Source organism: Heterocephalus glaber, unplaced genomic scaffold, assembly GCF_053883595.1.
Source record: "Heterocephalus glaber isolate CG9 unplaced genomic scaffold, H.glaber_assembly_v1.0 deba00000470, whole genome shotgun sequence".
NCBI lineage: Eukaryota > Metazoa > Chordata > Mammalia > Rodentia > Bathyergidae > Heterocephalus > Heterocephalus glaber.
In genome coordinates, this window is record NW_028258145.1 from 1,727,188 (window position 1) to 1,745,594 (window position 18,407).

The following is an 18,407-nucleotide window of genomic DNA, read 5'->3' on the forward strand; positions in this document are numbered from 1 at the left end:
CAACCCCAGTGTCCCCAGAGGGGACTGTGCAGAATGCACACTTCCCTGTGTGCCAGATGTCGAGGACCCCACAGCGAGCTGGGCTGCACAGCACACTGCACTCACCCAAATCCAAATGCAGGCTCTCAGAGGAGCAAAAGAAAAGAGAACACAGAACAGGCCACATAGGTGCACTTAAATGGTATATTTTTATATACATATAGAGGATTGTGGCTCTACATATACCGTGGTGCCTCAGTTCACAAACTTAATTCCTTCCACGATCCCGGGGAAGATACCGAGGTCATGTTCATTACCCGATTCAGAGTCCGAAAAACCAAAGCAAAATTTTGCCAAACACTTTTGCTTGTGAATCAAATTGTTCCCAAAGAGAATCTTTCATGAACTGAGGCATTACTGTACTGTAGGTATACACACAAAAATACATAAGAACAAAATTACGTTTAAGCTACTTGGTGGGTGATGGAGAGGATTTTCAACGGAATTATTGCCTTGATGATTTCTTAAGGTATGACTCTGCATTTACATATAATTTTAAAACATTAAATTAGGGCTGAGGATATAGCTCTATTGTAGAGCATGCTTAGTGCCCCGGGTTCCAACCTCAGCACCACAAATAACAACAAAAATAATAATAATGTTTTCATATAATTCATAGCTTCAATTTTTCATTCAATATATTCTGAATTTTTTTCCAAAACAAAATATATAGACCTAATCTTCCTGAAGGAGTCAAAGACATCATATTACAGTGATTCATGGATACCCATGTTTATAGCAGCACAGTTCATAATAGCTAAATCTTGGAAGCAGCCTATATGTCCATCAGCAGATGAATGGATAAAGAAAATATGGTATTTATAAACAATGGAGTACTACTCTGCCTAAAGAAGGATAAAGTTGAGTCATTTGTAGGAAAATGGATGTACCTTGAGACCATAATGTTAAGTGAAATAAATCAAACGCACAAGCTTAAATATCACATGGTCTCTTTTACATGAGCAACCCAAACCATAAATAAAAAGTAAAATAAAAGATAGATAATAGGAAGTAGGGAGATAGATCTTTCTCAAAGGGGAAGGGGTTCAAGAGATGAAAGGACAGGAAGGGAGGGAAAGGAAAAGAGATAAAGAGGAATTAAGATGTGTTATGTACATGTACCAACTCCACACAAGGAATGTAAACATTATGTACTACGAACATGTATGAATAAAAAAGAATTTTAAAATATCAATTACATGTAATAAAAAATATAGATGTACCCTGTTCTTATTAATAAGGTATAATTTATATAGTTTCCACTTTTTTCTATTTCAAATATAATTACTATATATATATATATATCATACACATCTTTGTGTCATACAATAGGATAGAAAATGCATAACCTCTGGACAAGAAGAATATGCATTTTCTCTCTTTTTTTTTTTTTTGGTACCGGCGATTGAACTCGGGTCCTTGAGCCACTGAGCTAAATCCCCAGCCCTGCATTTTCTCTTTTGATAAGTACCACCAAATGGCCTGTACAGCTTTCCCATACATCACATGTGCTCCTGTTTCTGCCAACAGTGACCAGCTGTAAAGGATGGCCAATGCCCAACAACCCAAAGGGCTTCTTGAGATTTACCCTACATTTCCTCAGGACCAGTGTTGCTGAGTCTCTTTGTATGATGGCTCACATTCCTGATTTTGCATAAATGAAATAAAGAACATATACAAACAGACTAGCTATGCACACCTTTCTATATTCTTCAGAAAGACCAACAGTCTAATAGTTCAGTTTATTAGCTGAGCTACCTAGTCTAGACAGGGATATCTTCTTACCTATTTTGAATGAAATCTCTTACTGGTCAGGCAGATCAATTTTAAAAAACAAAAACAAAACAGAAAACAAAGTAGCTATGTAAGTATATTTGAAAATTGCTATTATTTATCAGATGCTCAGAATAGTTTTGTAAATATTTCATAGGGATACAATGAAACCTCTTAAGATATCAGATTCCATTTTAGAAAATTAATGTAGTGCTTTATTTGATAATATTTACTGTAATAGATGGGTGATCAATATTCTATGATGAATTATATTCATTTGGATCCTTTTTACATATGTACTGTACAAAAAGCAAATCATATCCTGTTGTATGCCAACTGCCAATTCTCAGAAACAGGAAACCAGGAATACTACAAATAAATAAGTTTTAAATAATTTTTAATAAAAATACGAAATGCATTAAGTATTCAGAGTGGTCAAAAGATTCCAAACTTTATACGGATGGTCCCCAACTATTCAATGTACAATTTTTTAACTTTATAATGATACAAAAGCACTACATATTGAATAAAAACTTTATTTCAAATTTTAAATTTTGGTCTATTCCTGGGCTAGTGATATCTGGCATAATACTCTCTCCTTGCTGGGCAGTGGCAGTAAACCACAACTACCAGTCAGCCCATGAAATATGCAATGCTTTGCTATAAAATGCTTTGTTGTAGATGATTTTGCCCACATGTAAGCTAACGTAAGGGCGTTAAGAATTTTTAAGGTAGGCTGGGCTAAGCTATGATATGTGGTACATTATGTGTATTAAATTCATTTTCAACTTAACTCCATTTTCAACTCACAATGGATTTATCATACATAACTCCATCATAAGTCAAGGAGGATCTGTAATTTTCATATCAAGCATCCATAGTAGATGTTTGTAGACATGTAAAACTGTATTTCCTAAACATATTGCAATGCTTTTTTAAAAATGAGTGATACTCCATTAAAAATACAAACAATAGTTATTAAGATAGTCTCACAATAGACATTTTACCCAGAAGATATATGGGTGGAAGATAAGTCCATGAAAAGATGTTCAACATCATTAGTCTTTAGGAAAATGCAAATTTAAACCACAATGATATCACTACTTATCCATTAGGAGGCTAAAATTAAAAAGATTGATTATGCCAAGTGTTGGCAAGGATGGGGGCAATTGGAATTCTTTTAAGTTGTTGATAAAAATGGAAAATTATACATTTACTTTGGAAAACAGTTTGGTGGTGTTTTAAAAAGTTAAAAACTATGTCCCAGCTATTTATTCCATTCCTCAGTACATAAAGAAAGTCTACATCCACACCAAGACTTACACACCCAACCCAAGAATGCAGCTTATACTACACTCACCCTTCCAAGGCCACACTTGCATGCAAATGTTCTTCACTTTTTTTTTTTTCTGGTACTAGGGATTTTACTCAGGGCTTTCACACTGAGCTCCATGAACCAATTATTTTTCTTTTCTTTTTTTTTTTTTTTTTAATTTTGAGACAGAGTCTTGATAAGTCACTAAGTTGCCCAGGCTAGGCTAGAACATGATTCTCCTGCCCTATCACCCCAGAGTGCTGGGATTACAGGTATGTGAAACCATGCCTGGCTTGTCCATCACATTTAACAGTCAAAAGCTAGCAATCACCAAGACATCCACAAACAGGTGAATGGACAAGCGAAGCAGTGACATACTACTGGGAAATAAAGAAGAATTTCAAAATAACTGAGCTGAGAGAAAGAAGCCAATCTCCTCCCACCAAAAGACTAGCCACTGAACAAGTTTTCCATATAAACTCTAGAATATGTAAACCAATCTACAATGACAGAAACCAGATCAAAGGTTATGTGAGGACAGGAAGGAGAACATGGAGAGATGGATGGGTAACACATAAGGAAACATTTAGGTGTGACAATATTCACTGTCCTTACTGTGTTGTTTATCTCACAAATGTCTGCATGCATCAGAATGCATCAAAGTGTACACTTGAAACAAATCATACAAATGTATCAATTTAGTTCAATAAAACTACTAAAATTGTCCAAAAAGACTAAAAAATGTTTGCATTAAAAACCGATGTGGAACAATACATGGAGGTAAATTAATTGCTGTAAGAAGATACCACTTTCTGAGTCACACATATTCTCATGGCTGGTATGATTTTTTTTCAGTACTGGGGATCAAACCTGGTGCCTGGCATCTGCTAGGCAAGCACTCTACCACTGAGTTACCCAAACTCTGGTGTGACAATTCTTAAAGGCAAGTTACTAAAACATAAGGAATACTATGTATGTGTTCAACATTTGGCACACATTTTTCTTTTACATATTTAAAAACATTTTAATAAAAAGACTATTAATATCAATTGTTTTTCCAATGAACATCCTTAACATTGAAGAATAGGGGCATTCCCCTGGAGATGATTAGAAATATGTTGTAAGCAGAAAGTGCCTAGCATTAATAAGAGTTGACTCCCAGAACAACCGTATAAACTGTGGGAAGTGGAGCCTAGATTCAAATTTTTAAAGTTCCAAGGTGACTCAAATGTGAAGTCAAGATTGAAAACCATGGGTCTAAATATGACCACTTTCCTAGTGTTTCTCATTATGTTTTCTATTCTCTTTGCATGACAGCAATGGACTTTCGTTGATTTTCTTTCACTACTCATAGCTGTGACACTTTCTTTCCCCCCACCACCAAGATTTTAAAATATATTTAAGGTTTTTGTCTTTTCTCTATATATATCTTCCCCCAATGTTGTAAGGTGAATTCCTTAGAATTAGAGAGAGGAGAGCTCAGAATGGACAGAAAGTTGACCTCAGAAGCTCTCAGTTCAGTCTTCCCCATCATAGGAACAAATCATTATAAACCCCACATATCAGTCAATGAGAGTCAGTCAACGAGAATCACAGGAAGAAGTGACGTTGTGGATAGAGTGCTTTGAAAACACAGCTGATATGTCTCTTGTACCTCAAGATGAGAAAATTAGCATAATGAGCCATAAGCCCAAGAGAATTTTGTTCCCACAATTTAAGTTAAATTGTTCCCCAACCTGGTTTTTCTTTCTAATCACTGTGCTTTGCCCATCACTACTCCTTCTGCCCATCTCTCTCAGCCTCCTAAGGGTTCATTCTGCACACTGGTAGAATAGTGTAAACCCTGCTTTCTGCATGGGGCCCCCATTCCAAAGCTTCATGTGTCTTCTCTTGCCTAGTGATTCCCCTTTGTCCAGATAATCAAGAGAAAACCCTCTGGCGTAGTGTTTAGGGGCTCTACAATCTCCCCTCTACTCCTCTCCAACTTTTTCTCCCTCACTTTCCCTCCAGGGACACTCTTCTCTGGCCCAAAGTGGTGGATTTCAATGCCACCCATAGCAGCACAAAGCCGAAATCCCAGCACTCGGGAGACGTAGGCAGGAGGACTCCTGCGAGTTCAAGGCCAGCCTGGGCTACATAGTGAGTTCAAGGCCAGCCTTAAACTAATAGCAAGACCCTTTCTCAAAAAACTCAAACCAAAACAAAACAAAACCCACAAAAACCAAAAACCAAAATCAAAACTTTGGATTCCATGCTCATTGTTCCCCATGGCTTACCCTCCACGTCTGATCTGATGCTCACCCAAAACCAGGCATGTCCTGTCCACCTTCCTTCACTGGAAGCCCACCTCAAGCTGCACTTTCCCCAAGAAGACTGGCAATCCCCGTAGCTTGCATTTCCATGTGGAAAGACTGACTGGAGTAGCTTGCACTGTGCCATCTAGTGTGGGCATGCCATATAGAAAGACACTGGCCAAGGGTAAGAGAGGCACAGCAGTCTGGCAAGAAGGATGGCTCTAGGAGTGAGGACAATGAGGCATTAGTATAAATACCTCATATCCTTCTGTGTAGAAAGCTGAAACCAACAACCAGCAGGCCAAGTGCAGCCTAAAGACGTGTTTGGTTTGGCCCACAGAGTGCTTTTAGGATATTGGCTACCAATTCAAAGTTTTTCAAAACTGAAGCTTACAAAAAAATTTGAACTTATGGTTTCTATTTTAAAAGTTATAACATCTGGCAATGTGAGACTATACTACAGTAAGTTTTTGCTACTCACCCTGATACTTAGTCACCTGGATAAACATTTTATATTTTCCTATATTCTGTGTAACAATCGAACAATGCTGGCCCCAGGCCACCTTAGCTGATCCCTATGGTATTAGGGGCTGAATGTTCTGGTAGAGCCTTGCTCATGTGTCTTGGCCATATGCACTCAGAGTCAAGGGTCACAGAGTCCCCAAGAGCAACAGGAGATCAAGCAATGACACTCAAGTGCTTGTCACACTGATAATTGCAGCACATCTGCCAATGTCCCACTGGCCAAAGCAAGTCTCATGACCAAACTCAGATGCAAGGGCTGCAGAAATAGACCCCACCTCTTACTGAAATGAATTGCAGTCATTTTGCAAAAGAAGCCTGTGTTTGGAGATGATGGGAGGACTTGGTAGCCACTTTTGAAATCTAGGATTGCACACGTGACACCTAAACAGCTGGAGATGGGTAGCTGTAGTCTTCTTTGGGTGGAGGATGTGCCCTCTAGGTCATCATGAACCCTGCTCTCCTCTGTCACCAAATCATTCACCTAGGCAACTGGTTTTATGGTGCTCCTTGGCCCCCGTGAAAATTTCAGGCTGGACCATCAGCTCTCCTGATGTTCTTGGGGATCCCTTCACCCCACAATGAGCAAGAGCCCTGGCCAGCCTGCTGCAGCCATTCTGGTTACTGCCCCTTTTCCCTGCCAGAAACTTTTTTGAAAATCACTGTAAGGCAACACCAGGGGACCAAGAGCTCTAAGAGGTAGTCATTGAAGACCTCCGTAAATAAGTTTAAGAAAAAGAACATTCAAACAGAAGCACATAGAGTATTAAGGAGTGACCACATAGAGTGTCAAAAAGAAACAGCCCAGGACCTAGGATCTCAGTGCTTGTGGCACTTTTGAATCCTCCAATAGTCTTAAAGTAACTGTGGCCCAAGCCACACCCAGACAATAAAATCAGAATCTCAGAGACAGGGACTGAACCAGGAACATTCCTAAAAGCTTCCCCACTAGTTCTAACCCACACTGAGAATCAGTAGCATTGGCTATTTCTATTTCAAAAGTATAAGCAGGTAGATTCACAAAAGTAGATTGCCCCCTAGTAGCTGCCAAAAGAAACTCCATGTAGAAAAGAGTTCTTAAAAATTCCTTAAAGAAAGAGGGCATTAGTGCATTTCAAGTGACTAGGCAGTTTCTTGTTGCTTGACCCAAAGCTAACTTTTGAATAAAGTTAACCCAGTCAGCTGGCTAGTGGCCTTCTGAGATCTAGCTAGACATTGTCTCTTAATTACTCAATCATTGCTGTCTTCTCAGCAAACAGGTGTTCTGCTGAGGATTATCTGTTGGTACCAGACTCATCTTTACATCTGCTCGCGTGAGGAAGGCCTGTGAAAGACACTGAGCTGTAAAAGATCTGAGTCCTGGAGATGCCACCAAGCAAAAGAAATCAGCCAAAGCTCTGGACTGTTTTCTGTCCTCCTTCCATTTCTTGAGGTCTCAAATTATAATTATTACTATTACTATTATTATTATCATCATCAGTAGTAGTATTGCATTCCTCTCTTATTTAGACAAAAAGGTATAAAGTGCATAGAAGGAGGTCAATATTCTCAGATTAAAATTATTTTCTTCCCACTGAAGACTCTATCAGGGAGAGTAAGGCCTGGCTTGGGACCTCCTCCTCCTTCCTGGCCTGCTTCCTTAAAGGTCAGGGGTTATGGCACAACCCACCTGTTGGAAGTGGCCAAATTTCTGTGGGAGATCAGCAGCCCAGAGAGGAAGCCCAGTATACCAGACGGGACTTTAAATCCACACAGAAAATGTTGCTCTATGGACCCCTCCAGCAGGCTCCAGGGGCCCATTGGTAGGTGACCAAGCAGGGGTGACACTGGGGCAGGAGATTAGGGCATGGCAAAGCCTCTGGGGAACCGGGTATGACCTGCTGATCACGGAGACCGGTCAGTCACGGAGATTCAGGACACATTCACAGAACTGCTTCTGAGCAGCCAGGAAGCGCAGGGCGGGTCGCACGGTCGGGGGACCCGCCTGAGGTCGTGCCTCGCTTGCTTCGTGGGGCTCGACCCTTCCTGCACTCGGAGTGCGGGCTTCGAGCCCGGCTCGGTCCCCGCGGCACAGGCTGACAGCTCCCCAATTGACCCCAACGCGCAGGGCTGCGTTCCAGGGTCTGTGCGCCTCTCGGCTGAACAGTCAAATCTGGGACACGGGGCTCCCAGGCCTAAGAGAGCTGCTCACCCTCTTGCCCCCCGCAGGACCCCCCAGTCCCTACAGCCGGCGCTGGCTTTCTGCGGGTTTGAGCTCCCAGGGGCGGTCCCGAGGCGGGAGGCGCTTCGGGCTTTGCCCCCTTACCTCCTGGGCGGGCAGCTCCTCTTGGGGCTCGGGGCGCAGGCGTTGCACCCCCGAACCGAGCTGGATCCCGGGCATCGTGGCGCGGGGCGCAGGCAGGGATGCGGGACCGTAGTGGCCGCCCCGGCGGACTCTGCCCTCCCCGGAGGCGCAGATCCTCTGCGCCCGGCCTTCACGTGACCACGGCGGGCGCCGGCCAGCACGGCGGGTCCCCGGCTCCGGCCCCTTCCTGGGGAGGGCCGCGCGGGCTGCGGGGCAGAGCTGGGCGGGTGCAGGCTATGCGGAGCCCCGCGGCCCGAGGGCACGGCTGTGCGCCCCGAGAGCGAGAAGGGCCCAGGTCAGCAGGACACTAAAGTACCTTGCCCTGGGATTGTTAGGCGAGTTAAAGGGGCTGCCGCGGGCCGGCGTCTCTAAATGCTGGCTCCCTTCCGTCCTAAGGGAGTCGGCGCCAGGACCGACTGTGGATCCTGTGTCCCACCCGGGAGGGCGGCAGGAGCCTCCAGGAAGCGGGGGCCCACACCCCAGTCTTCTGGTGGGGCACCCCCAGTTCCAGCCTGACTTGGAACTCAGGTTTGCCAGAGATGCTCAATTTTCAAGAGAAAGCAGAAATCTGGATTTTCATGAGCCTATTTCAAATTTTTTAAAACTGTTAGTCATGAATTTAAAATACAGTGATAAATACTTGTAAGTCAACTCTTGAGTTTCCTTTGGCTGGCAAGGGCAAGTGATCCTGAGTTCTGTACTAACTAAATTCGTTGACACTGCCCACACACGAGGGAGCCATCTGCGGGGGCTGTGAAGGCCCTGTCACCTGGGAAGCATGGCTTCCCTCCTGGCGGTTCCTCAGAACTCCACACTAAGTACTGATGGGAGGCAAGATGGAGTTCAGGGACTGTGGCTAGCAGAATCACGCCCCCAGAAGATTCCACACCTAATCCCTGGGACTAGGAATCTGTTACTTTGCATGCAAATGAGACTTCGCAAATGTAATTCAGGTTACTCATCACATGACCTTACAATAGGGAGGTCATCCTGGATTATCTAGATTGGTCCCCTGGATCACAAAAGCACATGAAACCAGCAGAGGAAGACAGAAGGGAGGTGAGAGGGACCCGAGTCCACATGGGACTCTGTGTGCCTGGTTAGAATGCTGCTGCCCTGGGGATTCAGGAGACTGCAAGGAACTAAATTCTGGGACAATCTGAATGAGCTGGAAAGCAGAGTCTCCCCAGAGACCTCTGACACCTTTATGGCAGCAGTGTAAGACCCTGAGCAGAGAATCCACCCCGGCCTTGGGGCTGTGAGATCACAAGTGGATGCTATTTTAATCTGTTTAAGCTGTTAGATCACTAGCCTGCATTTCAACACCAAAGTGGAGCTCTCACCCCTGAAGCTGTCCTACAGTGCCCCTTAGCAATAGATCACTTCTCTCTGCTCCACATCCTCTTCAGGAAAACGATCACAGTTGGCTTGGGTGCATCTACTCTCAGATAGTGTTCTGCCCCAGTAAGTCACAAGCACTTGTTGGAGAAAAAAGACAGGAAACCTACATCTTTGAATCCCAGGTTCTAGCACAGAGCAGGCATATGGCAGCTGAAATGGTAAAGCCAAATTCATATCAGCTAACCAAAGATCTGTGTCTACAAGGGTCTAAATTACTTTTTGCAACTATTGTGTGGATTACATGAAACTCTCTACATGCTTTTGCCAAAAGACAAATAATCTGTTTCTATCTTAAAGGGTAATTTATAGAACAGTTGTTTTATGCCAGCATCTTTTATACTGGCTTCTTTTGTTTTATAAAATGTTAATATGTTCACTGTGAGGAGCTGGAATGACTAATCAAAAATAACCACCACTGCATTGGAGAGATGCAGATGAAAACAACACTGAGATTCCACCTCACCCCAGAAAGAATGGCTGTTATCAAGAAATCAACCAATAACAAATGCTGGCAGGGGTGTGGGGAGAAAGGAACCCTTCTGCATTGTTGTTGGGAGTGTAGACTGATGCAACCACTGTGGAAATCAATATGAAGATACCTCAAAAAACTAGGATTAGAGGTCCCATTTGACCCAGCTATTCCTCTGCTGGGTATCTTCCCCAAAGAATTAAAAGAATCATACCACAGTGATATATGCTCACCCATGTTCATAGCGGCACAATTTGTAATAGCTAAAGCTTGGAAACAGCCCAATTGCCCATCAATGGGACACTGGATAAAGAAGATGTGGGGTTTTTTAAAAATAAAATGGAGTACTACTCAACCATAAGGAATAAGAAACTAGAGACATTTATAGCTAAATGGATCCACATTGAGGCCATACTCTTAAGTGAAATAAATAGGACACACATGTGTAAATACCAAATAGTTTCTCTGATGTGAGAAACTAAAAGTGTAAATAAGGATCAAAATGTATAATTGATAATGTGAAATAGGAAGAAAAGGTCTAAAGGGGTAGGGGAAGTGGAAGGGGTAGGGGAAAGGTAAAAATATGAGAAATGGAAACAAAGTCTTTATAAATAGGGAGGGGTGGAGGGGTTGAAGGGAGGGCAGGGAAATGGAGAAAAAATAAAAACCAAGATACATCATATAAAGGTACAAGTTCCCAATGATGAATATGACTGTATTGTATACCTAAAATGTACCAATAAACTTAATGAAAAAAAATAACCACCAATGTTTGCACACTTTGGTCAATGAACAGCCTTCTCCACAGCTCAGTTTATCTGCACATGCTTAACCACATATGTGCAAGTGGAGTTATAGCCTCCCTACTGCAGACAGGACTGCCCCCAACCTACCAGCCACACCCACCCCATCCCAGCATCCCAAGCTTGGGTCAGGTCTTCACCCCAATTTATCAAGAGGAAGATGCAGCTTGGTCCAGGCCAGTCCTCACAGGGCACTTTGTTTGGCTACAATTATTCCTGGCAATTATGTTGGCACAGCCTGACTGGAAAGAAGTTGTGCACTTAAGGGGAGAGATTTCCTTGTCTCTCTTTCCTCTCCTGTGAATGTACACTTTTAAAAACACATATTTCTAACAACCCAGGGTGAAGATGGCACTGCTGCAGATGATGGAGCTGAGAGGTGCAGACAGAAACGTCTGACCTTAGGCTTCGAATTATGTTAGGTGTGTTATACAGTACAAGGTGATCTGCAGGGCCAATAGGGGAAATCCTGCAAAATCCTAAGTGAGGATGAGAAAGTAGCACCCTGCAAGGAGTTTGAACTCTCATGTGAAACTTATAAAGGAATGCATATATTCTATTTTTGACAGATGCATAAAATATTTTCTTGGAAGGGTACATAAATAAACCATAATCAGTGCTTGCTCTTGAGCATGTGGCAAGGGGTAAAAACATGAAGGGAGGGGGGCGGGGATTTAGCTCAGTGGTTTCGCCATCTGCTGTGCAAGTGCAAGGACCCTAGTTCGATCTCCAGTACCAGAAAAAAAGCATGAAGGGAGGAAATGTTTTCTTCTAATTATATATTTGCCTATAAGGTTTCATTTTAAACTATATGCCTAGATTACTTGTGTTTGTGTATAGGAAAATTGACACGGATGTGGGACTAGAATTGAAGAACAATTTTGTCCTTTTCATGAAAAAATATTTTCTGTGATGGAAGTGATAAAGACAATGGGAACAATGCCTGAGTGTGCCTGTTCCTGGTGGCATATCTGCTGATGGTGAGAAAGAGTCAGAGTTTTGTGCAGAGCCTTGAGGAGCCATTTGTCACAGATCACATCCTATAACAACCCTCTCGTACTGTACTGGTCAGCTCAGGCTGCCATAACCAAGTACCAAGGGCTATGAAGCTTAAACCACAGAGAATTATTTCCAGCAGTCTGGGATCAAGATGCTGGTAGGGACTCTCTTCTTGGCTTGTAGATGGCGTCCCCCCGCCCTGTCTTCATGTTGTCTTCCCTGTGCGTGTCTGTCCCCACGTTTCCTCTTCATACAGGGGCAGTTGTATTGGATTATGTCCTACCCTAAGGAATCCAGTTTACCTTTATTACCTGTCTCCAAATATAGTCATATTCTGGGATACTGGGGGTTAGGACTTCAGTATATAAATTTTGGGAAGGATATAATTCAGTGAATATCAGGTACTGATTACCATCCCCACCTCAGAGCCAAGGAAACAGAGGCTCAGAGAGAAGAATCAACCCACCTGGCTTGAAGTTGGTGGCACTGGCATGACATACTCAGGCCTCCTGGCATAAAGGCATTTCCACTGTACTCGCTGCACCTGGTAGGTAGTTCCACCTGAGAGTATGAGGAAAACCTCTACTAGCTGAGAATTCTGCCAAATTCAATTTGCTTATTATCCTCTAGAATCCAATGGGGTTTTGTGAGATTGTTTTCCTCCAGACACCCATGTCTGCTCAGCCATCCCCCTTCTCAGGGAGGCAGACCACACCACCCTATGTGACTCTTCATCCCACACCTGCCCTCTTGTCACCTCTTCCCGGTCTTCTCCTCCTTGCATTAACCTTATCACCTTCACCACATTGGGTCGCTTTTCATCTCTTGTGTTTATTGTTTATTATCATCTCCACCTGGTAGTACGTAATCTCCACAAGCACTTTGTTTTGTCATAGGTATTTTTCAAGCACCTAAAAGAAGTTTTCAATAAATATTTGTTAAGTAGGACTTCCTAAAAGTGGCATGAGGTGGTTTCCACCAAAATCTTGCAACTCCCCAAGGCCCCATGTGGTCATAGGTGGGTTTCTGAAAGAGGATTGGGCCCTGGGAACACTATAGCTGACTTCCTGTTGGGAGGCAGAGTGTGGTCAGAAGAGGTGGGTCACTGGGGTGTGACCTGGAAGCGTAGATAGTAGATCTCTGGCCCCAGCTCCTCCCTTCTCTCTGCTTCTTGACCACAGTGACACCACCAGGGTCTGCCACCATGTGTTCTGCCTTGGAGCCAGCCAACCACAACTGTAACCATGAGCCAAAACACGTCTCTCCCACATTTTTTTTTTTTTTTTTTGGTACCGGGGATTGAACTTGGGTCCTCTTGCTTGTGCAGCAGGCAGTGAAACCACTGAGCTAAATCCCCGGCCCACATCTCTCCCACTTTAAGTTGTAGCTGTCAAGTATTTGCCCCAACAAGGAGGAAAGTGACTGTGACAGACTGCAAGAAGACACTCTTCTCAGGATCCCCACCACCCTCCCCAGCCCAGTGGGAGCCCAGGGCCCTTCTTGCACCAGGCCAGAGGTCTGAAGGGAAGGTGGCTATTTGCTTATTTGTCCTCAAGGAAAGGGGTTGTTGCCGTCACTTTGTCTTGCTTAGCTATATACAGCTATATATCTTTTGAAGCCATGTGAGATTTCAAAAATAAAGTTTGCAGTCTAAAAGGATGATCTGCTTACATGTTGAAAATTTTATTTAGCAAAATTGAGATTCAAAACAATAGTAACCTAGACCATTGTTGTGGGTTTTTTCATGGAACCAGCTGTTTTATTTCATCTGGGTTCTTTCTCTATTTTTTTAAAGTCCACACTTTTATGCAAATCTGTTTTCTCAAAATACTTTAATTTCTTGTTAGGAGAAGTCAAGCAAACTGCAAAGTCAGAGGGAATAGTCCTCAGAAGACTGTCCTCACTTTTGACACAGCTGTACTTTTGATGGGATCTTCAAACCACCTTTAGGTTCACTAATTTTCTAAGACTTGTTGAAAGCTACAGTGAAATGCAGAGCTTTTGGTCATCTGATCCTAGCAGAGTCCTGGATAAGATTACTTTCTTCCAGCCAAGATGTATGACAATGCACAGCCAAGGAGGTTTATCAAGGTGTTTGTGCTCAGAGTTTTCACTGGGTCTTGACTACATACTGCCCACATGGCTGACCTTTAGTCTCCAGCCTCTCTCTGAGGTCAGGGTAATTCCTTTTCTTTAACTTCTCTGCAATTTAGAACTGATACTACGTGGTCCAAAGTCCCCACACAAACACAAACACTCCTATCTGACAGGATATTGTAGGGGCCTAGAGATTACCTCCTAGTAGCTGAAGTCAGAGGTTAGATTTCCCTTTGAGTAAGGTTAGTTCTTCCTTACACACTTGCACTAATATTTCTTCTTGTAAATTCACTGCTCTTACCAGTTGTACAGAAAACCAACTCAAACATCCACTAAGAATGGGCTGATAACCCATTAATACATAATTAATACATATTAATAAAAGCTTTAAAAAAATAAAATTCTATTCAATTTGAAACAAATTATACTATGTCTCCCTCCTCTTCCCAAGAAAGAGAAGAGTCAACTAAGTTACCGTCACACAATGGAGTACTGCTCAACTATAAAAAGGAATTGGGGATATCTCTATATACTATGGAATAATGATCAGGATATGTTAAGTGAAAAACGAAGGTGGAAAAAAGCGTGTATGGCATATTGCCATTTGTCTAAGGGGGACAGGCATGAATATATAAATATATTTGTTCATATTAAAAACTAATTCCCTATGGTGAATGGATTTTTTTATGTAATTCAAACATATACTAATAATAAACAAAGGAAGAATATACTACAAACATTTTTAAAAGATTATCTGTAGGGGAAAGATGACTAAGGGCCCTTCTAACACTCAAATTGTAGTTTTTTAATAGCCTATTTTATTCAAATAAATCAGAACTCCTTGGAGAAATGGCTGGTTCCAGGTCCTGGGGAAAGAAATATACAAATGAACTTGAGATATTTTGTCACACCAGAAAGCAAGGAGGCAGAGACTAGAAGGAGCTTGTCAAAAGGACTCGGGAACTGTCTTGAATGAATGGGTAGCCATGAGAACATTTCAGCACCAATAAAGATAATATGCCAATGATTGAAACATTAAGTATGTTAAAGTCTATGCATTTTTAATAATGTAAAAAATATAACTAGAGAGTGGGGAGGGGAGGTGGGCAAGAGGGCGCCCATTGATTCTCCCTGGATCCCTCCAGGGACTGTAGAGATGCCTGGGTGGGGAGTCCAACCCCATCATTCCTCCTCTCTCCCACCCCAGAGGCCTCCTCCAACCCTTTCTCCCTCTCTCCACTGGAGTCAGGGGTGTGCCAGTACTGCGGACTTTATGGGACTCTGAGGGGGAGGCCCAGAACAGACAACTGAAAATCGTTGCACTGAGGGTGGGCAGGAAGACTTCTAGCTACATGTTGTGCTTCAGACACTTTTGGGAAACAGCCCAAACATATCATAGCACTGGATTTCTTTTTGAAAAGGATAACACTGTAAGGAAATTTGAATGTTATTCTTCAAGTTAGGGATATAGGAGGACAGACTAAAAGACAAGGGGTAAGATAAGTGTACCTGTGGAGCACAGGGAATCTTCTTCATATATGACATCACAAATTATCAAATCTTTGAGAATTTAGAAAACTGGTATGCTGTGGTGAAGAAAACAAATGAAAATGAAAAGCCCTGCCCTGGGTGCTTTGGTGGATGATAAAATTGATTTGGAGCCTATGCAAACAGAAAAAACCTGAGGTGCACAGACCACTACCGAAACCAATGGTTTCGGTAGCCACCATGTCTCAACCAAGACAGGAGATGCTCTTCCTCTGTTTTCAGAAAGCTATGGCTGAAATCCTGGGAATCAAATGAAAGCAGAAATAAAACAGTCACAGAGATGGTGAAGGCAGACACTGTAAGTTAGCTAGCACCAGGACCTGTGTCAAGAGCATGGACCTCCCTGAGTGCGCTATGTATGCATTGAAGAAGGTGCATCCTTCTTCTGTACAGATAGTGCTGGCTGCTCTTCACTTCCAAGTAGGCTCAGGGCTGCCCAGGAGCTTGTCTTGTCTGTGAGCATTGCTGTAGTACAGGTATCACTTTCCTTCTGCCTCCCTTCACCACTAAGTCAGCAGCCCCTTGGGACTGGAAAGAAATTCAACCTCGGGATCACACACTTGGAAATCAAAATGGAATGCCCATTCTCTGGAGTAAAAGTGTTCAACTGCAGAAGAATGACTTAGGTTCTTTATGTCCTGGCTTCTTATTTCCTGATGTAAGGGTTTTTTTTAACCAAATATGAAACCTATCCAAGTCTTGATCATCAGCTAGGGTTTTGCCCTAGCACAGTTTCATTCTATCTGAATTCGTGTATATCAAAGTACACTTCAGAGTGCAAATATTGAAACAAGAATACATTTCACCCATAGTTACTTAACACAATTTTTTTGCCATTTATTCTGAGCCAAAAAAATACAAAGCTATATCTAAATATGCTTGAAGTAAGGATGTAATAGAAATATTTTTTCATATTTTCAAGAGACCTAAATTGTCTATGTCTTAGTTACTTTCTCATCATTGAGACATAATACCCAACATCCACAACTTAAAGGAGAAGAGGTTTATTTTGGTTCACAGTTTGTAGAGATTTCAGTCCATAGTTGGCTGGCCTCAAGGCAGTGTGGCATGGTGGAGAAGAAACAGTTCATGGCATGGCAGGCAGAAAGCAGAGAGGGATGAAGGAAGGAGGGATATATACTGTACAAGGCCACATCTACAGTGACCCACCTCATCCCACTACATTTCACCTCTCAACATTACACCCAGTATAAACCCATCAGTGGACAAATCCAGTGTCACACAACCATGATCCAATCACCTCTAAAAGTCCCACCTGTGAGCGTGTGAGGCTTTGAGGGGACATCGAGATATAAACCATAACAGTCTATACTGCAGCTTGTAACTCACAAAGTAGTGAGTATTTGATATTGTATTTTTATTGCTGTATCATGGTCATTGTGTACTGTATCATACTCAGCTGACATGGCTTTATGACTTTTGATCAATGTTCAACTGATGCTCCATGTAAAATTTCTCCTACAAATGATGTACAAATGTGCCCAGAACAATATCCTATTGGATCATTGTTGTAAATCAGGCTGTTTCTGATATTCTGATGTTTTACCAACTCGTGATTTATCTAGAAAACTGATAAAAACAGAGGGAAAAATTCAAGTATATATCCCACTTTCTTAAACTATAGTCAAGAGTTGAGTATGGTGGGACGTACCTATAATCCCAACACAGTGGGAAGCTGAGGCAGAAGGATCAAAAGTTGGACCCCACCCTGGGCAACTTATCGACTCAGTGAGATACACTCTCAAAAATAAACTTAAAAATGGCTGGAGATCTAGCCCAGTATGAAGGCCCTGAGTCCAATACCCAGTAATAGGGGGAAAAAAACTATATTCAGGATAATCAACTAGTGGATAAAAGGAAGTTCTTTTTATTTAAGTAGTCCAGCTGAGAAAGAAATGTAGAATTAAAATATAACCATTTGCAGTCCCTGAGGAATTTGCAGATGAGGACAATGACCATCTGTTATGCTTTGGATCAAAAATGTCTCCCAAGAATGTAAACTAGTACAACCACTATGGAAATAAGTGTGGAGATTCCTCAAAAAGCTAAAAATAGAAATTTCATTTGACCTAGCTATCCCCTTTCTAGGTATCTTCCCAAAAGAGTTAAAATCATTATATTACAGGAATACATGCATACTCATGTTTATAGCAGCACAATTTATAATAGCTAGATCTTGGAAACAGCACATATGTCCATCAACAGATGAAAGGATATGGAAAATGTGGTATTTATACACAATGGAGTACTACTCTGTCATAAAAAAATAAACAAGGCATTTGTAGGTAAATGAATGCAATTTGAGAACATATTTAGTAAAAAGTTAGGTACACAAGTTCAAATATTGCATGGTTTCTCTTATATGAGAATACACACACACACACACACACACACACATATGGACAGAGTCCAAAAATATATACATATACAAATACTAAATTTATTGAGACATCCTTACCTTTGGCCTTTACAATTACAAGAGGTGCTCAAAGGGGTGGCCATTAGCTTCCAGACATTTATTAGTATGGAGAACTGTTGCTTGGGTAACCTTGGTCATTGAGATTGCTGCACATGAATTTTCAGGTTCTCCTCTAAGAGCCAGCAGTGTAGTAGATTTTCTCAATACATGAAATTTTCTAGGATCCCCCATATAAGGGTAACACGATCTGTTGAAAAAAGTCACACTATTTTTCTTTTCCTAAAGTGTGTACACATTTTTGTGGAATATATACAGATAGATAGATAGATAAGAGAGAGCAACAAATTCCATTTTTTAAAAAAT

The 18,407-nt window shown here is 42.0% G+C and overlaps 1 protein-coding gene and 1 pseudogene across 1 annotated transcript in view; one reads left to right on the forward strand and one right to left on the reverse strand.

Annotated features, from left to right (window-relative positions):
• LOC101724992 (two pore channel protein 2-like) overlaps positions 1-8,418 on the reverse strand; it is a 33,262-nt gene extending 24,844 nt beyond the window's left edge. Inside the window, exon 1 of the mRNA XM_004844330.3 lies at positions 8,249-8,418. Coding sequence (XP_004844387.1) covers positions 8,249-8,323 — 75 coding nt within the window. The 5' untranslated portion in view covers positions 8,324-8,418. The remainder of the gene's footprint in view (positions 1-8,248) is intronic.
• Positions 8,347-15,891, forward strand: LOC101716229 (ras-related protein Rab-28 pseudogene; annotated as a pseudogene).
• The last annotated feature ends 2,516 nt before the right edge of the window (positions 15,892-18,407 follow it).